At 47.9% G+C, this 16,649-nt stretch overlaps 5 protein-coding genes across 5 annotated transcripts; 3 read left to right on the top strand and 2 right to left on the bottom strand.

Moving 5' to 3' along the window:
• Positions 1–25: 25 nt before the first annotated feature.
• On the top strand, positions 26–1,544 carry N7533_013267 (major facilitator superfamily domain-containing protein; the record flags this gene model as incomplete). The annotated part of the gene is made up of 2 exons (XM_057109917.1): positions 26–366; positions 428–1,544. 2 exons carry the CDS (start codon positions 26–28, stop codon positions 1,542–1,544), a joined length of 1,458 nt encoding a protein of 485 aa, XP_056953502.1.
• Positions 1,545–1,602: 58 nt separating this feature from the next.
• On the bottom strand, positions 1,603–3,547 carry N7533_013266 (uncharacterized protein; the record flags this gene model as incomplete). Its single annotated transcript, XM_057109916.1, has 4 exons — positions 1,603–2,242; positions 2,317–2,503; positions 2,580–2,887; positions 2,973–3,547. The coding sequence occupies 4 exons, from the start codon at positions 3,545–3,547 to the stop codon at positions 1,603–1,605; spliced, it is 1,710 nt and encodes a 569-aa protein (XP_056953501.1).
• A 735-nt stretch (positions 3,548–4,282) lies between these two features.
• N7533_013265 (zinc knuckle) lies at positions 4,283–6,874 on the top strand (the record flags this gene model as incomplete). The annotated part of the gene is made up of 3 exons (XM_057109915.1): positions 4,283–4,550; positions 5,864–6,393; positions 6,449–6,874. 3 exons carry the CDS (start codon positions 4,283–4,285, stop codon positions 6,872–6,874), a joined length of 1,224 nt encoding a protein of 407 aa, XP_056953500.1.
• Positions 6,875–7,733: 859 nt separating this feature from the next.
• On the bottom strand, positions 7,734–12,813 carry N7533_013264 (uncharacterized protein; the record flags this gene model as incomplete). The annotated part of the gene is made up of 10 exons (XM_057109914.1): positions 7,734–8,341; positions 8,390–9,143; positions 9,208–10,359; positions 10,442–10,494; positions 11,601–11,668; positions 11,739–12,121; positions 12,171–12,238; positions 12,296–12,514; positions 12,568–12,703; positions 12,766–12,813. The coding sequence occupies 10 exons, from the start codon at positions 12,811–12,813 to the stop codon at positions 7,734–7,736; spliced, it is 3,489 nt and encodes a 1,162-aa protein (XP_056953499.1).
• A 1,362-nt stretch (positions 12,814–14,175) lies between these two features.
• N7533_013263 (cytochrome P450) lies at positions 14,176–16,264 on the top strand (the record flags this gene model as incomplete). The annotated part of the gene is made up of 7 exons (XM_057109913.1): positions 14,176–14,506; positions 14,574–14,706; positions 14,765–14,956; positions 15,019–15,170; positions 15,229–15,503; positions 15,583–15,797; positions 15,865–16,264. The coding sequence occupies 7 exons, from the start codon at positions 14,176–14,178 to the stop codon at positions 16,262–16,264; spliced, it is 1,698 nt and encodes a 565-aa protein (XP_056953498.1).
• Between the last annotated feature and the right edge of the window lie 385 nt (positions 16,265–16,649).

Below are 16,649 nucleotides of genomic sequence, written 5' to 3'. Positions count from 1 at the left end.
CTCAAATATCCCATAGAATATAGCAATGTCAACACCGTCGAATCGCTGTCCGGAAGTGGATCAGTTCCCGTCGCCCACCTCAGAGGAATCCGAATCCCTAATCCCCAAGTCCAGCAAGCCTCACTGGACCAGGTACTTGTGGGATACACTTGACAAATCGCCTGAGGAACAACGGTTTTTATTGAAGCTCGACGCTGCAATTCTCACCATAGCTTCGCTCGGTTACTTTATAAAGCATTTGGATCAGATCAACATAAACAATGCGTTTGTTTCTGGCATGAAAGAGGACTTGGGACTCGAGGGTAACGAGCTGAATTATATACAAACTTGTTGGACAGTTGGCTACGTTATAGGGCAAATTCCAAGGCAAGTGCAAATCCGGCAATCGCAAAACAATAAATAGAACTAACCATGGCGTTATTTATAGTAATCTTCTTTTGACGCGCATTCGCCCTTCATTATGGATTCCCTCATGTGAAGTTCTCTGGTCCCTTTTGACTATTATCATGGCCAAATGCAGCAACGTACAACAAATATACGTTCTACGATTCCTCATCGGGCTCGCGGAGAGTAGTTTCTACCCGGGCATGCAGTATATAATTGGATCTTGGTATCAAAAACACGAGCTTGGCAAGCGATCATGCGTATTCCACGCAAGCAGTGCCGTTGGAAGCATGTTCTCCGGCTACCTCATGGGTGCTGTCTACCATCTCGACGGTGTAAATGGGTTTAAAGGCTGGCAATGGTTGTTTATCATAAACACAGTTATATCACTGCCTATTGCGTTCTCCGGCTTCCTCTTCCTACCCGATGTGCCGGAGATCACGCGGGCCACATATTTCAGCCCCGATGAGATTGTGCTGGCGCAGACACGCATGCAAGACGAAGGGCGTGCTAATCGGGCACCATACACTATGAACAAGGTTAAGAAAGTTCTCTCCAGCTGGCATATCTACCTCTTGACCTTATTGTACATCTTTTACTTGAACGGCGGTGGGGTATCGGCGCAGCCAGCATTTGCTATTTGGCTGAAGCAGCAAGGCTACAGCATAACACAGATTAATACGTATCCGACCTTGACGACAGCGGTCCAGATCATCACCACATTAATTTACGCATGGATGTCGGACACCATTTTGCAAGGCAGGAGATGGCCGCCGATTATATTTTCAGGTGTCATGATTATTATTGTCAATACGAGCTTGACGGTATGGAACATCCCAACGGGTTGGAAATGGGGATGTTTCATACTAGCCGGCTGCTCGAGTGGAGTTAGCGGGCTAATATATGCGTGGATGCATGAGATTTGCGCTGAAGATAACGAGGAGCGAGCCCTGGTGGCGGGTTCAATGAACGAGATGGCGAACGTGGTCCAGACATGGCTTCCGCTGCTGATTTGGCAGCAGGTCGAGGCACCGGAGTATCCAAAGGGATACTTGGCGTCTGTATGGATTGCGGTAGCCATGATAGCCACAGCAATGACTATAAGGCATTTGCATGGTAGACAAGTAGCCCAGTGGGCAATTAAGTCTACACGAGAGTGAATCAGATGACAAAAATACGTGCAATTGAAGTACGGTATCTGTAAGCATAAAGACCAATCTAGCTCTTTGCAGGCGACGGCAAACGCGGCAGGTGAATGGGTACAATTAGGAGCGCAGATATAACTGCGATTATGAGACAGGACCCGAATCCTAGCCGTAATGCAGCATCATAGCTTTGCACTACTTGCTCCCTATATGGTTGGTCCAGCTTTGCAACTGCCGCGACTGATGCCCGCGCTAGGGCAATGACCTCGTCCTTTCGCAGCCCCTGAACGAAGTTATGAAGATATCGTAAGAGTGCATTCTGAACAACGACGCTGCTGAGTGCGACGCCTAAGACGGTCCCTATGTTGCGCCAGATAGAGAGAGTACACATAATAATGGCCTGCTCGTCATGCGCAGCAGTGGCAAGGACCGCCACACCGGTCGTAGTGTATTGTAGTCCATTCGCAACAGCGTAGGGAACTAATGCGAGCAAATACACAGCAGTCGGTGCGCCACGTTGTATGAAGATGAGCCATATGACGGAACACAGATACAATGCTGCGGCTGACACGAGTGGCCAGTGCAGGCGCCGCGTTCTAGTGATTAGGAACCCGATCAAAGTACCTGTAGCAGATGCTATGATGGTCGGAAGCATAAGTTGAAGGCCAGACGAGGTGGCGCTGGTTAAAAGCACGGCTTGAAAATATAGTGGCCTAGATTCGGAGGACTGTGGTTAGCAGGAGATTTTACTGGACGACTGGGAGGGGAAGGGACATGCTGTTCTTACACGTTGAACAGGATGGCGCTTGATATTATCGCACCAAGGAAGTTGGAAAGTATGAGATTCGCACAGGGCCTGACAGAGATAAATCTCAGTGGCATAATCGGCTTTCCCACGCGAGACTCGATTAGGAGAAACGTTGGGAAAGCGCTGGTAAACACCATCAAGGAGGCGACGACAAGGGGATGGGACCCTTGGTAACCAAATTAGTCTAATTGTTCTCTACTCCAACAATACCAGGCATAGGCAGGTTGTGTGGAAGAACTTACAAGGAAGGATATTGCCGCCGATATTCAAACCAAGGACAAGCGTCGACACAGCCAGGGTAAGCAAGAAAGCACCAAGCGTGTCAAACTCTCTAAAAACATCTCTTACAGACTCCCTCTCACCAAGTATGCCCAAGTTATCTGGAATGACCACTGCAGAAATCCCTAAGCATACTAGGAGCGGGGGAACCTGCACGCCAAACTCCCATCGCCAACCTATTGTCTCGGCAATGGCACCACCGAATGTGGCTCCTAACCCGCCACCGATGCCGACTACAACGTTGATATATGAGAGATAGGTGCCTCGACATCTATAGTATCGTGAGTAAGGCTTATCTTAAACCTTTGGGGGTTTTGCATCAAGGCATTGAACATGTTGGCCGGTCGGATACTTACTCGATAGGTATCATGTCACTCATCATGATGCTCCCCATCAACAAAGTGCCTCCAGCACCTATTCCGCAGACTGCCCTTGCAGCAATGAGGCTTTCTATACTTGTGGCTAGGGAACACCACAGCGTGGCTGCCGAGAAAATCGCCATGGTACCGAGAAAAAGCGGCTTCCTCCCGAATGCGTCCGATAGGCGGCTGAGGAAAGGCTGTGAGACAGTTGTCATTATCATGAAAGCCGTCGAAAGCCAAGATGCAGAGTTGGCCGCATCAAAGTATGACGTTATAATTGGGTGGGAGGATGCCATAATGGTTGTATCAAAGAAGCAGAGGAACTGCGTTGTGAGTATTTGCGAGAATATAGTCCAGAATTGCGCTGTTGACAAGCCGGCCAGGAATGGAGACGGTTTACTCCGAGTCGTCGTGTGGTACCCTCGAGCAGTAGCAGGATCGTGTGGTCGCAGAAGACTCCGAGTCTCGTCCTCGCTGGAGATTGGATCAGCAGTATTACTCTGGCTCCCCATGCCAACCAAATGGGCGAGCTTCATCTCCCTTTTCTTGATCCATTTCGCCATGACCATGACGGATGCCGATTGCTTTGGAATGCCAAGACTACTCAGTCTAAAATTAGTAGGAACACCAATTTTCTGATCAAGAATAAGAGACTGGAGTAACTCACTTCAGCTGTATTGCAACACCAATGGCGAGGATGCAGCACTTGGTGTGGTGGAAGTCTGACTTTGCACGACTTTATTTCTGAGCCTCTCTCCCCAACTCAATTGTCTCAGACCTAGGACAGTAAGCAGGAGAAGGCGCGAGATTCAAAATTCAAGAACCTTCCACGTAGTCTTGGTGAAATATTGGTACTGTGTCACTTTGTTTATTCCAAGGTCTGGGCCCCTTGCATAAAGTGAGTAAGCCACATAACGCAATGAACCCAGCTCGACACAAGCCACTTGGAAGCGGGTTCATGCACATTGATTTGTATGAGAGAAGTACTCAATTGAGGAAAAGATCACATAGTATTCAAAAAAGGTAAGCTTTCCTATTCCAATAACTAACTATGTACTCAATCTTGCTCCCCCGCCCGACGGGCAAAATGCCTGCGACCCGCGACGAGCGGCAGGGAACGCGTCAAACAACACGTCCACCCCTCCCGCCCCGGATGCCGCGCTCTACCCACCCACCACAAGGTCTGGTTTGGTTCGTCAGATACCAGTGACTGCAACAGTTCAAGACGAGGATGATGTGGGCGAACGAGATGTGCAAGCTATGGAGTCAGAGCAGAGGTCGGATCAGCCACAGTCCGAGTTTCAATGACTCTACGTGCAAACAACGAGCTTATGATTCGATTCGATCGTATGTCGGAAGTATACGCAAATAATGTCGAAGCTATTACTGCGGAGTCAGCACTATATCGCAAGGAGCTGGAAATATCGCGGAAAGAGGCCAATGAGCTCCAAAAGGAGATCGCCAACATGAAAGAACTAATCCAGTCGCTGTCACTGGGCCGCCCACCACGTCGCCTAGCGCCCAGACCAGCAGCCCAGGAAGAAGCTGGGCATCTGTCATTTCGCAATCATCGTTAGTGTCGTCTGACACCCGGGCGGCGCGTGCCGGACTGGGCCTCACTGCTGTGATACTGGACCTACGCTCTGCTGGAGACAAGACCAAAGCATTAGTAGATGACCACACGCGGGCACGAGAAGATCCGTACAGCACTTCAAGGCGAGACTATTACTGCGAGAATTGATACTGTGAGGGTCAAGCCCACCTCCCGATCCACTATCAAAATCTTTGTCGACTCAGGAAAGCGTTGCGAACCTCCGGCAGGCTACGCACTGGCTGAACGACCTGCCTGGATCTAGGCTGCAAGGGGAACAATGGTTTGCGGCCAAATTGGATGACGTCAAGAAAGAAAGTATATTTGAAACGTCGGGAATGCAACGAGAGGACGTCACGAGCACCTTCCAAGACGAAAACAAAAAAAAGTCGCGCAGGTCAAAAAGACCATTTGGCTGGGTGGAAAGAAAAGTTATGGATCCATGGCGGTCTTCCTTACTAGTCAAGCGGACGCAGAGGCCCTGCTCAGCCGTCGGATCGTTGACGTCCTTGGAGAAGCAGTGTTCTCGAACAGGATCTATGAGCGACAGTGACCGCTACGTTGCCGCAGATGTCAACAGTATAATCATAAAGAGTCATAAAGAAGACCGTTGCCCAAACCCCGAAGCCTGCGGCAAGTGCGTGGGCCACCATCGCGTCGAGCAGTGCACATCTGATATTACTAAATGTGCACGTTGTCAGGGCAATCACGCTGTCACGCTGTCAATGACTGCAATTGCCCGAAATGGGACGAAGCTTGGAAAGTGATCCGTCGACGAGAGCAGGAGATGATAGCCAGACGAACAGACTCTTTACGCCATGGTAGCCAGTAGAGTCTTGCGCGTACTGCAGGCCAATCTGTGAAAGGGCCCAGAGACCCAACTGAGCCTCCTGAACGACCGGTCGTTGCAGTCCTGCGATTTGCTAATGATCTCGGAACCATACGTTTCCCTGATAAACGACACGGCATGCTCCCGTACACATGCTAATTGGACGCCATTTTGTCCCTCGCGTCGGCATTCTCCATTCGGAGGGTGAAGGCCGCACCATAGCATGATCTGGGTGAACAAAAAAACCTACCGGCACAGGCAGATCGACGTTGCGTCACCCGACATTGCCGCTGTACTGCTATTTATGCCCTCGCCAACTCTAATAGTATCCCTATATATCACGCCAAGAAGAGGGTGCGAAGGAACTAGGACACTAACTCAAGGGTTGGATACAATCCGCGAGGCCTATCACCGGGTCCAATGTGAGTCTGGCGGCAACACTGACATCCTTCCTTATTGTGGGAGACTTCAACCGCTACGATCAACTCTGGGGAGGAAATCAAGTGGCAACGCGGAGCCGTCAGGGTAAAGCGGAACCAATTATGCTGATGGCAGACTGGGACCTCACAAGCTTATTACCCCGAGGGATCTTCACCCGGGAAGAAGGCTCATATCGGGCGACCATCGATCTTGTCCTCGCGTCGACAGATCTGAGCAGGCGGGCCATACGGTGTTGTATTCAACCCGTTAAGCATGGGTCAGGCCACCGTGCAATTGAAACAACCTTCCAGAGCGAAGCACGACCAACGCTTCCCCAGACAACCTCGCGAAACTGTATAAGAGACCTAGAGACAGAGATTATAGATATCACAGACCGCTCGGAACTAGATGCGACTGCAGGGCGCTTGACTAGCAGGATAAGCGCAGCAATTCGCCAGCTGGTCCCGGTTGCGCGGCCATCCTCATACGGTAAACGCTGGTGGACTCCGGCCGGATTTAACGGCACTGCGAGACTCATACACATGGGCCCGAAATCGGTACACACAAGCTCGGCGGTATGGATTCGACCTTACTGTTCTAGAAGACACAGCATCTTACCTACGGAGACAGTACCACCGGGCAATCCGTGACACCAAGCGACGGCATTGGAGAGAGTTCCTTAACAATAATGACATTTGGAAAGCTGCACGATACCTCCAGCCGGGAGAGGAATCCATGGGGGTAGTCCCCACACTATGCTTGGGTGACCAGATGATCAATGATGACCAGGGAAAGGCCCATGCACTCCTTAAGACCTTCTTCCCCCCGCTGCCCAGTATCCAGGACGAGCCGCCAAGAGACAGGCCGCTACCGAACGCCCTTCCGAAGGAAATGATCACGGAACACGAGATCGAGGTGGCTCTGATGCGGATGGCATCGTGGAAAGTACTGGAGGCACAGGATAGGGATACTCGCAGAGAGACTGAAGATGGTGCTGACATGAAGATGCTATGGAGAGAAGCTATCTACATGGCAGGCACGGTGGGCACTGGCTGACTCAGCAACCTCTGGCCTGAGCCCTCAGGCCTCAGTATGTACAACCTTAGGTCTTCAGGGGGGAATAGAATGAGAATGGGGTGAGCTTAATACTATGTAAGGACTCAGATGCTTTGAAAGATAGCAGTAGTATTGAACGAAGGTATTAAGCTGAGAGAGAGAAGAAGAGAAAGAGAGAAGGAGAGAAGCTCCCATCGCAACTATCTACACGTGAGCGGCTGCCTGGGTCACGTGCCACAGGCACCGAAGGCTTCGATGTTACAAATAGAGACTAATTCTTAAAGAACCTTCAAAGAATCAAGGGTATTGTACCTATTTATAATACATTGAAGGTCCCCGATTTATAAGGGAATTATATACAAATTAGATATAATGTCGACCAGATAGTCCCACGTTACATCCCTACCTGTTCGGAATGATGTTCTGTATCGTTGGTTGTTCGTGTTGTTATCTCATCCTGACAGATAAGGTTCGGCATGGGATCGGTTTAGGCCTCGCCAGACCCGCCCCAAAACCCGAACCCGCCCACGAAAACCCGCCCCACGGGTCGGGGCGGGTCTTAGTCAGCAGACCCGTGGGCGGGTTTGTTTTTTGAAAACCCAACCCGCGACCCATACGGGTACCCAAATTACCCATGACTCCAAAAGGGGAAGGATTTGTCAGCTAGCACAAAATTATGCTAAATTATTCGTTTAGATCAACGTATTGCCCCGGTATGAGTAGAATAGATTCAACCTGCGCTTCTCTAAAAGTCCCAACCATAACATAATCACAACCTCGCTTTACATAAAGGTCTATATCTTGGGATGAGTGGTTATATTAAGAGATTACATCAAACTATAGGACTAGAGGAGACTAACTAATACAGCTCATAGCCTTCAAGTCGGCTTGAAGGCACTGTCATCCTCCCTGATGATCTTTTTTGATATCTCTCTCCCAGATGCGTAACTGGAGGTGGCAACAAATCTTCATCATCGCTCTCTGGATCTGGACGAATAGCCGTCATCGTCACATCTTGCGGTCGACTGTGAGAAGGAAGCTCCTGTGAGGCGGTGCTTTCAAATCCCAGAACACTCTGAACAGTGGGGCTCATATCGGTATCTTCGACTAGATCACTCTCGTCTATATCGCTGATAGCTGCATTCTCATCTTCGGTTTCCTTGTTTGCCTCATTTTCTTCGAGATTTTCCTGGTCCTCCCCTTCCGCCATCCTATGATCCAACAGACTCGATTGCTGGCTCTCCAGGGTGAATTTCTCAGAGCACATGTACATCATCAAGTCTTGTATCGTAGTCTCATTCAGAGATCCCCGGCGATAATGGCAAATATCCCGGGCACTATTGAACAGCCTTTCAACTCCTGCGCCAGTGGCTGGAACTGAGAGCAAATCGCGAGCTAGCCGCGAAAGCACGGGGAATTTACTCTCATTCTCTCTCCAGTATACACGCGGTGGTATTGAGGTAGTCGCTGGGAACGTTAACGGTCTTTCAGATCGATTGAGCCAGATATACTTACACTCGTGGAGATAACGATCAACCTCGTCATACCCGACTCCTTCGCTTGTTTCTACCGCGTGTGTTGGTTCAAGAAGCCGTTCTAACTCCGAGGCTTGTAACGAAGGGCGTTGTACAGCACGGAATAGCATCTCTGGGTTTCTTTGTTGATACTGTGCAAAAGATGATCGCAGATATTCACAATATCTTTTTGAAGTCTCGCCAATGCACTGCGAATACTCTGTATCATCAAAAGCACAAAGCTTATACTGAGGAGCAAGCAAAGCCGCTGTACCGTAGAGAAATCCATGGTCACGATAGGTCTTCTCGTAATAATCTTTTAGCTTTTGCTTTGCCATGAGCATGGCACCGTACATATCTTTTTTCCAGGGTGTGGTTTTCTTTCTCAGCTTCCGGTTTGAGCGTTCGATGTGTTCCAGAAGCTTCCTGTACACGAGAAAGACACTATGGATAGTCACATCTTTGGTCTTCATCAGAGCCATGGTAAATTTGAAGAACGGCCTTGTTATATTGACCAGGTAGTCGATTTGCCGCCACTCGGTATCGGTGACTTTGAATTGGCTATATTCATGGTCTCGGCAGTATTTATCAATGGTGTTCCTGAGCCGGCGCGCTCTTCGGAGCATCAAAAAAGTAGAGTTCCAGCGGGTCTGTACGTCGTGGAGGGGGAAAAGCCGAGTTCCACCCGATTGAAGACATAGAAATGCATCTCGTCGTTGTGGGCTTGCATTCACAAAGACGGCAAAAGACCGGATCTATCATAAGGAGAAGAAAATCTTTAACAAAAATTCCTGTGGTCATTTTCCGGGTCAAACATACCTTTGCGAGAGTATGCGCCACATCGCCATGCTCTAGGGAATCTCTTAGGCAGACAGCTTGGGTGTCAGACCAAAACCTTCTCACTTCTTTATTCTTTGGAGCGGCTCTGATATGGCCTAGTAGTTGCTTCAGGCAAAGCTGAATCACATGGGCCATACATGGAACGCGTACAATGGATTCCCTCGTACTAATGGCACCGCTCGAAAGAAGTGACTCCTGCAAGGCCCGGATGAGAGTCTCGTTGTTTGTTGCATTGTCTGTAGTCACACTGAAGATCCGATCCAGAAGTCGTCTGTCCTTAAGCACCTGAAGAAGCACTTCGTTCAGATTGACCCCACTGTGAGCTCCGTGTAGAGGCTCAAACCCAAGAAGCATTTCACGATAGTTCCAATCTTTGTCGATGAAGTATACTGTAATTACCATAAATGCTTGCTGAAAAGGGCTAGTCCAGCAATCCAGTGCAAGAGAAACTTTCGCATCTTCGGGCAAGTCTCGTAATTGAGTCTCTTGTTGGGCTGCAACAGAGTCACGTAAGCGACGTCGCAGAGTCTTTGCCGAAGGAATTTCTAATTCTCCTGGGCCAGAGTGAACCAAATTGAGCAGGGCTTGGAACTCGGGATTTTCAATAGTCTGGAAAGGCAATCGTAAAATGGCTATCGTCTTCAGTAACCTTTCTTCAAGCTGCAATGTAGTGAATTTCTTGCAATTGGACGAAGCCCCTAGGAAAGCTTTCTGAATGGAGTTTGTTGCGAGTGTCTGACGGTAGGTTCTTTTCTGGCCCTGTCGACAAGACTTGGATTTCTGGTGTTTTCCCATTGCGCTTGTCCCGTGCTTCTTATGTTGCGGGTGGTCTAGCAAAGTCAAACAAGTCCTGCAAATCACCTTGGGTCGACCAGTCAAGATGTCGGCAACTTGGTCGAAGCGTCTCCAAACTTCAGCATAATGCGACTCTATCGACCACTTGATTCTTGACCGGCCCTCACTATTCAGCACTTGTCCGTATTCCGTTTTGGCCCACCAGATCAGAAATTCCATCGAGTTCTCTGATTCGTACAAGATCCAGTTCTTTTTGCGGTTCGGTCCTACGCGCTTTAGAATCGGCGGGGGTGGTTGGCTGGATGCATCAATGCTTCGCCGGAGCTCCCTATCAGGCTACGTGGTCTCTTAGCATGTTCGCTCGAGTTGGGGGGGAGGGTGAAAGGAATTCTATGGTGCAGAATCTCAATTTTCATACCGAGGATTGGAAATCGGAGTCCAGAAAGGAATCGGATGACGGTTCAATAGAGGCTAAGGGACTCAAAGATCGATCAGTTAATAGCGATGACATTTTTCTGTCTTCAATGTCATCGAGGTTCAGCCTTCAAATCTAACACGGTGTTGTCTAGTGAGAGATAATATAGCCTTGTAGATTGCATCTTTTTTTTTCCGGCGCGTTTTCTGGGTCGCGTCAACCCACGGGTACCCAAAACCCGCGCGACTGTGAACGACCCCAGGAACGCGTTTATTGGTGTCTAAGCAGCTTTTATATCTAGATCGAGTAATGGTCTTAACATAAAAGACATTTGCCTGACTAGGCTAAGTTTACGTTTGGGGTATCCCGTTGTAGCATTTGATGATATAGGGTGGGAGACATTCGGACCGAAACATGGTGCAGTTACTGTCCGTTATCAATATATATATTTCGGAGCCGATGTTATATCTTATCTGATTGTATTTCCAATATTAAATCGGTACCAAAATAGATTACCAAAAATACACACACTGACTAATCACATATTGTGCATCAATTATGTATTTTGATGGGTAATTTGGGTACCCGCGAACATTTTCCAAAAACCCACGGGCGGGTTTGTGAAATGCAAAACCCGCGATGGGTTACCCGTGGGCGGGTTGGAAAAATGAAAACCCGCCCCGAACCCGCGTTTGGCGAGGCCTAGATCGGTTCCTGGCCTAATATCACGTGACATCAGTGGCCTTATCAAGCTACGAAGCAGAGTATATAGCCCTAAAAGAAGCTACTAAAGAAGTAATATATTTGAACAATATATTTAAATCCACATCACGGCCCTTTCCTAGTAGTTGAAGCATGGACTAAATGTGTCTCAGAACTGCTAACCTGCCAAGTAGTATCTTTTGAATCCTATCCAAAGGTACCGAACCACCTGAGTTCTGGACATGCTGAGGCGGCGTGATATTATTGTAATAAGAAGATGGAATCCCAAATAAAGATGGGAAAAGATGCTTCAGCAAGGATGGTATGGCTGGCATACAAGCGCAGATAATAGCCACGTCACATTCGACGACGCTCCAGTATATCGCGGGGGTATTATCATCTAGCATATTTAATACTAAGTAACATCGCATGATAATGGAAAGACTTTGAGCCTACTTACAAGTTGTGTTTGATGATTTGGAGAACACAACCAACGAGCGAAGTCTCAAGCAACTGACTACCGTGATCCTGAAAATTATTAGTTTCGAAGTCCCCCAACATACCTTACAAACGAGTACGGTATGTAGGGCGAACTCACAGGAACCCAGTGCAAAACATTAGAATAATCTGAATTTTCTTCTTTGTGTTCATAGCAGTATGAAGCAGCGGCCAAATAGGCAAGCTTATGATTCCCAAATCCATCACAATCTGCACTGCAGCCTTGTACCACGAATACCCATTAATATTAATACAAGTACCCTTGTACTCACCCATCCAACCGGACCAAAAGAAAGGAACAGGTGTGCATTGAAAGATCATGACGAAGGTATTCGATACACCGAAGCAGACTGATAGGGTCATGAGACAGTAGCATATTATTTTGAATCGTTCGATTGGGAAGATGCGTAAATAGAAGGCGAGGTAGGATAGTTGAGTTAGAGCCTCAGCGGCCATATAGCAGACTTCTGCGACGTATAGTAACTGGATGAAGATTCAGTAATAATTTGGAACGTGATAGGAGGTCAATTACCTCTAGCTCTTTCGTGATATGGTCGAATGGTATTGTCCAGATGTTGGTACCGAGGCCAAATTTGTGCACTAGGGATGTTTTAGTATTTGTTGAGAATCAAACGAAGAACATAGAGATTGACTGACTCGGGAATATGGTACAGTTCAACGGGACGGCGCATACTAGCGCTGCGAGGATGAATGCGTCGTCGAGGCCGAATAGTCGCTTGAAGGCTGTTCGTTGTGCCAGACGCAAAGAGACCATTATGAGAGCTAACATCCCCAGAACACCAGCTAGGACTGGAGAGATCAGGGCTTGGCTAGCTTGTGGTACCTCACATATTCTCATAGTCGTGTTTGTGGTAGCTGGCTATTTATTAGCACTATCGTATGTGTTCACAATGGTATCGAGTCCTTACAAAGGCCTGCTTTCACGCCACAGTCAAGCGTCACGCAACCGGTTGCTTGTGCGAAGAATGTTGTGTCCATGCAAAGACATGTTGTATTCGAAATGGCACATGATGATATATTAGCGGCTGTATAAAAGCAATTGAACTGATGAGAGTAAGATGTTAGGTTCATTTTCAAAGCTTCGTAGCAACGTGAATTGTGCTTACAGCGCAATATGACAACTTGCCAAACGGACCGTCCGCCAAGGATGGCATTTTCCCGGGAAAGGAAATCGCCAGAATTGACTTCTGGGAGTAATGAAAGCTTCCAGATATTAACTACTATTCCTTCGAAACTCAATGGTGATCATTGCTTCGAACTACACGCTCAGACATCGTGAAAGCCTAAAAGACAAAGATGACAACGGCATTGAGGGGGCCCTCTCTTTTATTTTTGAAATTCGATCCCTGCATGGCAAAGAGTGGACGTTTCATTTCAAATTTCCAGCCTAACAAGCTTGGCTATTGGTCATGTTGAGAGGGCCAGTGTAAAAAGACTCCGGATACACCCTTAAAGGCTGTCAGTCAAATGTACTTTTAGCGTTCTCGGTGGGGAACGGGCCGTACCAACGCCTCACCATGCAGGATTTGATAGCTGGGATTGGGTGATTGAAGTGATGTTGTAAAATTGTGTCTCCACTTTATTAGGTCGTGATTGGATAATTGAATGCCAGTTCAAGTTTCCAAAAAAAACGGGGATCTGGCCATGCAAACCACTGGCAGCGAAGATGGCAGTGTGATTCTGATTTTATTACGGATGCGATACGTCGAATCAATATAGATGAATGGCGTGTAATGAGGTCATGAGGTCAGACGTCCATTTTCAGCCCAATTGAATCACAGCAAGGAATTTATTACCCTCAATCAAATAGCTTGCCAGTGTTCGGGTTTTAATTCATCTCAAGTTGTCTCATCCTTCAAACCCTACGCGTACCTAAGCATTGACCTCGTAATCCAGTAAGACCCACCCGAGATAAAACGATTGTCCAAGTTTTCGACCTATCGAATCGGGCCACCAAGCGCACCAGGATGACTCAAATGAGAACTTGAAAGCAAGCATGAAGTTCGCCATCCTCCGTACTCCGTGCCGTGCCGCTAAACTGATCGCAGGATCAGAGAAACTAGACAACCTACTCCGTACCCCGTGGAAGGATCGTTGAGACGGGACGGACGGAATCCCCACCACCACAATTAGCGTGCACTAGCAATTCTAATAATTGGTGGAAGAAGTTGAATGAATTGTCGTACTTTTGCAGGTCAGAGCTACGGAGTAGTTGTAGCCGAAGTCTGGAGTGTTTTTCTCCTCCCGACCCCTGACTCGCGAGTAAGAACAATCCGTCCCTGGAAGGGGCAAAGCCGGTACGGAGTACAATTGACCATAAATGACTTCGCACGGAGAAAATGATCACCTAGACCAGTGGATCTTATGCTCACAAACTACGCAACAATGCATCCATGGAAAATTCCCGCTGGTATAATTCTGAACCCTCGTTGCACAGACTACACAACCGATGTGGGGTAAATCATAATCGTCGAGTGGAAGGAAGGCTGGTGGGGGAATTCTCTAAAGTCAATGGAATGCCACTGCAGACTAAGAAGCCCATCAAGACCAATGGCTCTAAAGAAAAATGTGAGCGAACATGCGACAATCAAAAGTTCTACTCAGTTTCTTTTCCGCCCAAACCGCCCCACCCACATCACCAGTTGACCACCATGGCCACAAGATTTCTAGGCGTGATTCTCCTCGCGATTCTATTCTATGCGACCAGAATAATTTTGTTTCGGAAGAAAGCTCCTGGCCCCTTACCCCCGGGGCCTGTAGGAAAGCCGATCGTGGGAAATATCTCTGACTTGCCTTCTCCTGGCACACAGGACTGGATGCATTGGCTGAAGCATAAAGACCAATATGGTACACACCTCAATTGAAGCGACATCGAGGTTATGAAGATAGAATCTTTACTTACGTTGCTATACAGGGCCAATTAGTTCAATCACTGTCATGGGACAGACTATCGTGATCATCAATAGCAGTCGCATCGCGACGGAGCTACTCGGGAAGCGCTCGGCACTTCACTCATCGCGGCCAAATTTAGTATTCGCCTCGGAAATGTAACAGTCTCTTTTGCGGATATTATTAATTGATTATATTTATTAATCTCCCTATTAGGGTCGGCTGGGAGCACATCCTAGCTATGCAAACCTATTCCGATCGATTCCGTGCCTATCGCAAAGCTATGCAGCCTTACCTTGGCCATGAAGCTGCCGTCTCGCAATACAATTCCCTGCAGGAGACGGAGACCCATCGATTCCTCTTGCGAGTATTGAAAGACCCGTCCAAGCTTTCACAGCATATCTCAACGTAGGTTGTGTGATAGTCGTACTAGTATGTTCAAGATGAAGCTAATACTACTAGGCGTCCAGTGAGGCAGGAGCAATCATTTTGAAAATTGCCTATGGATATACAATTGAGCCGCACAAAGTCGACCCACTTGTTCATATGGCAGGATTGGCCCTTGAGCATTTTGCTATTGCGGGATCGCCAGGTGCCTGGCTTGTGGATATCATCCCATCTCGTGAGAACGAACATCCACTCGAATTAGCCATTTTGAGCTTTGCAGCTGACATGCGCAGTTAAATATGTCCCTTCATGGTTCCCCGGAGCGAGTTTCAAACGTCTCGCAATGGCATGGAAAAAGAACCTGGAGAACACTGCAGATATACCATATGATTTTGTACAGGAGAGCATGAAAGCCGGTAATTTCAAGTCTTCATACCTCTCCAATCTTTTCAAGGTAGAAGGGTATCCGACTGCAGGGAGCGAAGAGGAAATCGTAGCAAAGTGGACCGCTGCGTCACTCTATACGGGTGGTGCTGACACGGTATGTAATTTGAAAAATACTGGAAGAGTCTTTCAACTCACATTTGATAGACTGTTTGCTCCATTGAAACGTTTTTCTTGGCGATGACTCTGTACCCGAAGTACAGCGCAAGGCGCAAGAAGAGATGGACCGGGTACTAGGCCCTGGCCAACTACCCAAGATTGCCGACCGGGAACGTCTTCCGTATATTGAAGCTGTTGTGAAAGAAGCACTTCGTTGGCATCCGGTTGCACCAATGGGTATTCCACACATGTCTGTTGAGGACGATATGTATGAAGGCTTTCATATTCCTAAGGGCTCTTTAATAATGACCAACATCTGGTATGCTTCTATGATACGTTGAGCGAAATCATGTTATTCTTCAAGTTACTGATGAAATAATAAATAGGGCTTTGACCCATGATCCTGAGGTATATCATGATCCGATGGAATTCAAACCTGAGCGATTCCTAGGTGTCGATGGTCGTGAGCTTGAAATGGATCCTCGTGCCGCAGTTTTTGGCTTCGGCCGTCGTGTCTGTCCAGGACGTTTCCTGGCCGATAATACCGTGTTTCTCTCCGTCGCGCAGTCACTTGCCGTCTTTAATATTACCAGAGGAACTGAGAGCGGAACGGAAGTGGAAGTGAAGCCTGAATTCCAGCCCGGTGTTATTAGCCACCCAGTGCCGTGGAAGTATGAGATCGGGCCCCGAAGTCCCCTGCACGAAGCTATGGTTATGTCCGTGGAGGAACAGCATCCTTGGGAAGAAAGTGATGCCCACAATTTAAATATGAGACAAGGTTCATAACTGAGCTCAAAATACGGAGCGAAAAGGGGAGGAGGGAAGAGAAGCGAAATCTTTAGGGGGTAGTGTTTCTCACTCGAGGGCTGTTGGAGGCTAGCAATCTCACTAGACCTTCCACAGTCACCTTCAAATCTCTCAATTGACTTTTTTCACTTGACTCTAGCCCTAAATATCCCCCTACACTATGCTTGCTGAGTGCATACAACCATACAGTGTGGAGAACAGGGCCTTCTGTCCGCTCAACCATACCCAAGCCACGTACTAAACGCAGTTAATATTCAAAAAGCCCTAAATCTTAAACTGGATTTACATTTTGTGTTTGGGTGAGTACTCCGTACAAGTGCTATAGATAAAATTATGGAGACCAAGGGTGTGAGAGATGAGAACA

The sequence above is a fragment of the Penicillium manginii genome (assembly GCF_028828005.1).
Source record: "Penicillium manginii strain IBT 31320 chromosome Unknown utg000010l:1.0-1143873.0:1.0-1144522.0, whole genome shotgun sequence".
NCBI classification, from domain to species: Eukaryota; Fungi; Ascomycota; class Eurotiomycetes; order Eurotiales; family Aspergillaceae; genus Penicillium; species Penicillium manginii.
The sequence above is the reverse complement of the archived record's forward strand: the minus strand, read 5'-3'. Positions and strand labels throughout refer to the sequence as shown.